The following is an 8,487-nucleotide window of genomic DNA, read 5'->3' on the forward strand; positions in this document are numbered from 1 at the left end:
TGGGATGTTGGGCTTCCCTGGTGGCGCAGTGGTTGAGAGTCCGCCTGCCGATGCAGGGGACACGGGTTCGTGTCCCGGTCCCAGAAGATCCCACATGCCGCGGAGCGGCTGGGCCCGTGAGCCATGGCCGCTGAGCCTGCGCGTCCGGAGCCTGTGCTCCGCAACGGGAGAGGCCACAACAGTGAGAGGCCCACGTACCGCAAAAAAAAAAGAATGGGATGTTTGTGACCTGGGCCTCACAACTGAATAAATAATTCCATTGCTGGCTCTTACTTTGTGTGGATTAGTCTTCTTTTGGAAACCAGATAGTGAAGCCTCTTGAAAGTAGGAAGGCAACATGACTAAAATATCTTTGTACCCTTGACACTGCCCAGCTTAGGACTAAGCACAGATTGATGGCTCACCATGCCAGATGGGTGAAGGACTGGATGCTGGAGGAAGGACCAAGTAGTAACTTCAGAGATACTGAGGCCAAGAATTTTTTGGCTAGGAGACCACTTTTACCAGGGAAAGACTCTCAAGGAAATTCAGAAATTTTGAGATATTGGAGTCATATCACGATATCCACAGACAGCCAAGCAGGTAACATAATGTCTAAATCAATAGTCGAGGTGTAGGAGTGATGGATCCTGGGGCTGGTTGGAAAACACCTGTCATTCCTAAAAGTTAGCAAAATCCAGGTTTAAAAAAAAACAAACTCCTCAGGTAAACAGCATATATCCAGAGTAGATACAGAGCATATATCCTTAGTTGGAAGTGGCCACTTATCTCTGTAGGAAGTCATCTTCCTGAGCAAGTGGAATGCTGTCACATGGGTAGAGGTGCTTTGGAACACAAAACGTTGGATAGTCCTCCAGAAGTGAACCAGATTCATGTGCCTCCATTGAAGGCAGTGTTTACATTCTCTTCCCACCACACAGAATAGAGGCTTCCCTTCCGCCACATATTTAAATTTAAAGATGCTGCCACCTTGGCCTTTCCCTGCCACATCAACTATGGTCCCCTTCATGCACCTCTGGTTTCCCATCACCCACTGCTGTAACATCAAAGTTCTCCATTCCCGAGCCATACCAGACTCTGCTGTCCCTAAACTCATGTGTGCTTCGCACATATATTTCCAGTACAGGTGGAGGAGTTTATAGAGCTTCCTCTGTCCCAGCCACTCTTCCTCAGTTTTCGGGGGATGGGTGACCAGACAACTGTTGCGAAGGAAGAGCCGAGCTGTCAGGCTGGTGGAGGGTGTGGAGAATGAAGACAAAGTGGGAGCACAGACACTGCCTGTGAGCAGCGCCTTCAGTCCTTACAGACAACCAGACACCCTCATCTACAGGCTGAATCACCAGTGAGCTTCCCTAGACAGGTAAAGGTCTTTGACACCACACCTGCCTTGTGAAACAGGAGGGCTTTGTAATACAGTCTGGTGGCCTGGTTCTGTCATCTGTGAGGCGGAGGCCACAAGGCATAGCACTGGGAGTCATCAGGCACCAGGACCCTGAATGCCTACATATAGGGATGGTTGGTCTCCTTATGCTAATGAGGTTTAGACCATGCTGAGCCTGACTTCTGTTCTGTGGGATTTGGGGTATCCCTTATATACCTATGGCTCCATCTTCGTTATTATCCTAATTATCTGGCAAGTGAAAAAGAGTTACCATGGATTAACACTGGAACCTAAAAGGAGCTGCTGCCTGGTAGGGAAACACTATGACCATGGCTGAACTAATCAAGCCTCAGATAAGATACATTCAATTACTCTTTATAGTCATTCTCTTTCTCAGAGCCTAGAAATAATTCTTTGCCAGGCCATCCCTGCAGTGTACTCTAATTGAAAAATCAAGAATCTCTCTATCTGGCTTGGGTTGAGTCCTAGGAAAAATGGAATCTACCTCACTGGATCTCTTCTGACCTCCCAAAATGGGGGATTTTTCTGATTGGTGGACTTAGTAAGCAAAAGCCCTTGGCTGAGAACCACTAACCATTTAATCAGTTCCATTATTCCTCCTGTGTCACACTAAATCCCCTGAAAATATTGTCCTGGGAAAGGGGACAGGAGGTATGGAATGTGGAGAGCCCTGAAGTAAGCACACAATAAATAGAAAAATGAAATATTCAGGTGAAAGGGTGGAGTACAGGAAGGCAATATAGGACAGTGTATAACATACAGACAGATATATAGAAACAGACTGGGAAATGTATATTTCCTTTGTTTCACTTTAGACATGAAAAAGAAAATCGTGTCCCAGCTTCACATTCTCTTTGACCTTTAAGCGTCACCGAAAAGTCAGACAAAGGGCGAGAGATGCAGCATCAAGAGGTAAAGTCCCAGTCTCTGCTCTGACTCCCCTCCACTGTGGGTGAGATTCCCATTAACCCTGTCCCTCGATGACCCCCGGTGCCAGGAGCCAGGTGCTCTAACCACTGAAGGCTTCAGTTCTCCAAGTTGACAAAGCTGCCAGAAAACTGTTTTGGGTGGGAAATCAGAGTTGGGAATGTTCCAAAATTCTCTACCTTACCCCTGGGAATGAAGAGTGAGGAAGCAGGGAAGAAGTCCTTAATTGTGTCATTTACTAGTTTTATGTTTACTAGTTTCCACTTCCCTGTGGAAGTCACTTCATCTTTCAGTCTTGTTACCATGAAATGGGCATCTGATGATCCTGCCTCACTCACAGTGTAGTTGTGAAGATCAAATGACAGCAGGTCCAGGAGAGCACACCATACCTGGTTGAGTGGTACACAGACGTGCCTCACAGCACTAACTGTTGGGGTTTGCGGTCTCCTCTCATTCAGAGGCCTTCAGCTTCCTATAGGATGTCCCTGGGTCCGCTCCTGCTCCATGTAACACTGTCTCCTGGTTTCTCAGCTAGGAGACTTTCCCGGGAAGAAGCTGGAAAGCCGTGGGAGCTGCTCTCTGTCATAAGAAGGTGATCTCCTGCTCTTTGCAGTCTCCCAACTCCCAGCCTGGTCTGTGATCATTTCTCTGCTTGGCCTGGGGCAGGGTTGGGGAGAAGGATAGTGGCTGAGAGGGAGCCAGACAGTGGAGCCTGGAGCACTGGTTGAGAGCGTTGCCAGGGCAGAGGGGGATCAGATATTTCAGGAGAGAGGAGTTTCCTAGTTCTGCTCTGTGCTAGGCTCACAGTGGCCCTGGAATTCAGAATTTCACTAGTGCATAGTTCATAAAAGACTCTACATGGGTTTGCACTCAGCCACAAGACAAGTTTTACAGTCAGGAGGATGGATAATTGAGTGAATAACTGTCATCATTTTCATATTCTCTTTACAACTACACCCTTTCAAGGGCAGCCCCCTGGACCCTGCTGACATTACCTCCTCTGGTTCTGTCTTCAGCGGGGCCAGTTCCTGGGACAGCCCTCAGACAGGAGCTTGTCATATATTATACCCTTCTTCTCTAGATCTCTAGAGAATGGGGATGGACTCTCAAGAGATGTTGTGTACACCCTTTAATTCCCAGAACACAGAATTCCCAAAAGGATCTCCTTTTCTACAGTTTAGAAATACTGAATATCAGGCTGCGGCCTAAGCCCCAAAAGAGAATGACTCCAGGTTCTACCTGGTGATGTTCCTGGTGCCGCCCCATCGGCTAACCATTGGCTCCCCCATCTACCTGGTTCCTTCTCCTAGTTCAGCTTCTCAACACAGGTCAGCAGGGAACTCACCCACCTCCCAGTCTCTCAAGGCCCTGTGCTCCCAGCTGTTGTCTGAGACCTCACCCAATAAGCCCCAGGCCCTCAGCCCAGCCCACCATAACTTGCCAAATGGCATTTCCCTAGGAAAAAAAAAAAAAAAAGTACATGAGTAAACACCCAGCGGATGCAGGCCTCAGGGTTTACAGGACTAGGGGAGGGCAGGCACAATCTCCAGGCCACACACTTGCGAAGAGGCAGATGTCACTCCATCAGTAACAAACAGTTGCAATGTTTCCCTCCCAGCCGGGGCTGGCTTCCTCAGGAGGGGAGCGTGCGGCAGCTCCTGTGTGCAGATTCCTGCTGCCAAACCTGCGATGCCATGGCTCTGGAGATTCAGCAGGTGGTGGTGGGTGAGAACACCCTGATCTCCCCCACTTCAAGGAGGCCGTCACAGGGCTGCTCTTACCTAGAGATTTTGTCTGCGTCTAAAGTGTCTTCTGAGCAGAGTCTGGAGCATCATTCCCCACACTCCAAAGACCTTTCACTTCCATCTGCAATCCTCACAGTGTCGGAGAAATCCTTAACCCAGTCATCTGCCCGGTCAACAGGTGCAGCTAGCATCCGTGATTACTGGGCTGAACACCTCAAGCTAAGGCAGGGATTTCAAGTACCAGAGGTGCCCAGGGGCCCAGAGACTATGTTTTCTTCAAGGTTTGAGGAACCTAAGGTTTCAGTGAACCTGCAGGAGATGATGCAAAGCAACCCCAACCTTCTCTATGGGAACCAAGGCCAGCAGCCCTTGAATTCTCAAGTCTCTCTGCGGACCCTGAACCGAGAAATCACAGCCCTGACACATGCTATGGCCTTACATATGGTCACTGTCCTCTCTGCCCACCTGTTATTCCTCAGTACTGAAGTCCGGAGGCTTCTTGAGGTACATGTAAAAGGACTGATGCACTTCCAGAGGTGGGGGCTCCCCAGACGTGTGGAAGAGTCCCTGAGGCAGCTTATACCAGATCCGCCATTATTTTACCACCCTGTACATAACCAACCAGTCTCTTTCATCCAGAATGATACTTCTCAGTTCTCTATTGAGAAATTTGGGACCGTTTCATACCAGAACTGGGGTTCACGTATGGCCGGCCAGCCCAGCCAGGCCTTCTGGGTTTCTAAGTGGTCCATTATGGACCCAGAACAAAGACACTACTACCAGCAAATCCCAGACAATATGGCTCTAGCCTTGCCCTCTCCAGCCCTTAAAGAATTAAGTGGCCTTTATCTAATGCCTGGGCAACAGGCTAACGACTCAGTGGGCCATGTGCAGCCGAAATATAGCCAGCTATTCTGTGGCCTCCCTTCTCTGCACAGTGAGTCCCAGGTTGACACTTTCTTGGGTTCTCAAGGCCTCTCCATGAATGGGAGCATGTCCAAGCCCCCCTTGAAGCATCCTTTTCTCTTCAAGGAGCTCTGCTTCCTCCCTCTGATGCCTAAAACTCCACTCCAGTCAGCTCCACCCTCTTCTCCATCTTCCCCAAATTGGATTGCTCCACCTGAGCACCAACAAGCTCAGATCAATATCCCGTTTCTGACCCTGGATGAGTGTGAAGCCTTGGAGTGGCACCTGCTGCAGAGGCAGCTCCAGCTTCAGTGGGGCTTGCCAGATGTTTTCCAGAGAAATCAGCACACCCAGAGCCCCATGCAGTATAAGCCCTGTGACAAAGCCCAGTCTTCTGAGACTGTGACAACTTCCTGGCCAGGGCAGCCCATCTCAGTCCTCACAAGAGAACTACTCTTGTTCCCAGAGCATGCCAGGAGGCTGCTGGAATTCCACCTCCAGTGACAGTTGATTCACCATCGCTGGGGCCTGCCCCAGAAGATCCAGCAGTCCATCCATTTGCTCCTGTCCCCTGCTGACGAGCAGACTCTCTCCTGGAGCAGCACAGCCCTAGACAATGTGAACGTCCCCCACCCTACAGCTCTAGAGGGCATTGGCGTTGGCAACCCATTCCCAGCCATCAAGGACCCAGTGTCAGTCCCTATGCTGCACTTGTCTGACCAGGCCAAGGCAATATTGCAGAGCCACATCGACTCCAAATGTGGGCAGATTCACCAGGGCAAGGTTCCTGTCTGTGTATGTGTCTCCTGGGAGTGCAGAATTCCTGGGGTCCTGGAATTGGCTCCCTTTACCTGCACCCCAGAAAGCAAGCCCCTAGAACAACAGAAAATTACACCCTGGATGCCAACGGCCCTTGACCAGCAGCAGCAAGCCTCACCAGATGCTAACACTGAACATCCTAAGCTGCCCCAAGCCCTGTCCGAGGGAGCCATTGAAAAACTGGAGACAACTTTACGGCACAAGTATCTGGCCTTCTTGTCAGGGATGCCTGTTCTTTATTATGTGGCTCTCTCCATGGCCATGGCCCCAGCAATAACTTCCCAAGCTATGAAAACAGAGATGGTGCCTGGCCTGTCGAATTCCAGTAGAACCTCTGACTCAGATGACCTTACCTGAAGAGCAGGGTCTAAGTCCTGGGCCAGGCTTTCAAGATGCCAACGAGACTTGTGCAGACATTGCAGGTGAATTCCAGGCTGAAGTGCAGATGGAAGGAATAATCAAGATGGTGCCTCTAGAAAGCCAGACAGAGCCTGCGAAGCCCTACTCACTCGGGGAACCCATCTTGGCCAGACTAAATTTCCATCTGAGAAAGAAGATCCTAGAGACACAATTGGGAATTCCCCTAAAGGCAAGGGAGTCCAGGGAACAAACTGTAGCAATGCCAGAGAACATATGGACACAGGAGTCTCTTGGGAGTCTAAACAACCACGGATAAACACTGCTCCAGGAACTCCCCATCCCACCAGATATGCCACGTGCCCTGGATCCAGAATGGCTCCACCTCAAACAACAACTGGCCACTGAGTTAAAGGCAGTGCATCAGAAACAGAAGCAACACAACTGGGCCTCCAAGATCTCATAACCCAGTGGGGACATGACAGAGACCCAGGTGCTTTGTGTTCAGCTGGAGGCCAGTGTGAACAACCCCAGCCTAGAGGAGCCCCAAAGCCCTGACAAGAGCAAGGACTCAGCCCAAGACCCCACACTGGCAGAAAAGAGAGAGGAGCCAGGCAAACCCAAAATGGCAGGGGACCACAGAGAAGGAGATGCCGGGTTTGCAGTCTCCTCCACAAGAGAAAAAAGCCACTCTGCTGAAGCCCAGAGACCAGAAGGGATGCTTCTGAACAAGACACCCTGCAGCCCCTGGCAACAGAGACATCGCTATCACCTTGGTGCTCCCTGTCAGCACAGTCCCCGGCATCACCCTCAGCTTAAATTCCCAGAGATACCTCCTGGAGTCCCTGGGGGGAAAGACTCTGAGAAGAATGACCTGCAAGACAGTCAAGCCAAGCTCAATGTCATCCTCAAACCAGCAAGGGTTCCTGAGAATGTCCAGCCTGTGGTGCCCCAGGCATCATAGGGCCAGCCTTTCCTGGGCCAACTCACTCCGGGTAAGCCATTGCAGGGCCAAACTTTACAAGGTCAGGTTTTGCAGGGGCAGATGATGCCAGGCTATGCTCGCAAGAGGCCCAGCCTTCCAGAATCTGGCTTGAGAAATAAGATGAAATCTTTTCTACACTGTATTAACCCCAAAACCAAAGGCAAAGGGCATGAGGAATCCATGTCCTCTACATGTGAGAAAGTGGCTAACACAAGAAAAGAAAATGTAACAAAGAGCCTGGCTCCAGCCAAAAGTCCCAAGGGGCGAACTAAGACAGAGAAGACAAGAGGGGACCCAAAGGCCCAATTTCTGCCTACTGAGAAGCAGGTGGGCCTGACCTTCTTGGATGGTCCCCATTCCCCAGACAGTAAGCTCCGGCACCGCTCCCACTCCCATCAACTCCACTCTGCCTCAGTCCTGGGCATCCCCCGCCGCTGCCCTCGGCACTGTCCTCAAGTGGTTTGTGCCATCCAACCAGGGGACCCACCCTCACTCTCACCTCTCACCTCAGATGGAAACATTGGTCTGCTCAAGAAGACCCAGTGCATTCGAAAGACTCTGTAGTCTCCTCAACGTCTGCATCCCTTGAAGAGGACTGCTACTGCCATTTTCATTAATGTACAGGAGGGCAGAATGCCACCCAAAATATATTCTATATCTCTAAGCAGAGAGGTGTCTGTCTGCTCCTCCTCTCTACTGTGGTGTGTTCAGGGAAGGCATAAGGGAGGTAAATGTCCTTCTTATCTAGGGAAGGAGTTTTAACTCACACTTAAGCTGGGTCGCACTCCACACAACAACACCCCCTCCCCGGACTGTGGATAAAGGAACTGGAGCAGAGAAGGAAGGCCCTTGTCTAAGGTACACTGAAGGTAAAGGTCAGGCTTGACTTCTATTATGGTGTCCTTGGGCCCAGAGGAGCAATGTGGACATGAGGATAGTACTGTCAAGAAGGAGTGGCCAGGAATCCCACAGGCAAAATTCACTGATGACTTCTATATATGCCCACAATCTGGAGGGGAGTGCCAGTTTTCCAACCTTGAGGAGGCGCTTTGTTTACCAACAGCATATAGCTAATATGACTAACATCAAAAGCAAATGGTAGAATCTCCCCTTTCTGCTCCCTTTTGGTTATTGGTTAGATCTTTCTGAAGAACTCACCTAGGAGGCTGCTGTAGCTCTCTTGCCTATATCCCACTTCCACTGCCTAACAGCTGCATGGAATGAATGACACCTGGAATGAAGATCACAGCAGGACATGGAGAGGGGCTTGTCCCCCACCCCCAAGGGTAGGCAGGGACAGAAGCAGAGAGGAAGACCATGTAGATGGGGGTCTGAGTCCCTGAGAT

The 8,487-nt window shown here is 50.4% G+C and overlaps 1 protein-coding gene across 1 annotated transcript; it reads left to right on the forward strand.

Annotated features, from left to right (window-relative positions):
* The first annotated feature begins 1,547 nt into the window (after positions 1 to 1,547).
* Positions 1,548 to 7,705, forward strand: LOC112400373 (protein FAM205A-like). Its single transcript, XM_024746077.1, is given in 5 exon segments — positions 1,548 to 1,691; positions 2,269 to 2,314; positions 2,861 to 2,921; positions 3,948 to 6,110; positions 6,112 to 7,705. Coding segments are annotated over 5 exon segments (4,008 nt in total).
* The last annotated feature ends 782 nt before the right edge of the window (positions 7,706 to 8,487 follow it).

The sequence above is a fragment of the Neophocaena asiaeorientalis genome, unplaced genomic scaffold (genome assembly GCF_003031525.2).
Source record: "Neophocaena asiaeorientalis asiaeorientalis breed wild unplaced genomic scaffold, Neophocaena_asiaeorientalis_V1.1 scaffold2315, whole genome shotgun sequence".
NCBI classification, from domain to species: domain Eukaryota; kingdom Metazoa; phylum Chordata; class Mammalia; order Artiodactyla; family Phocoenidae; genus Neophocaena; species Neophocaena asiaeorientalis.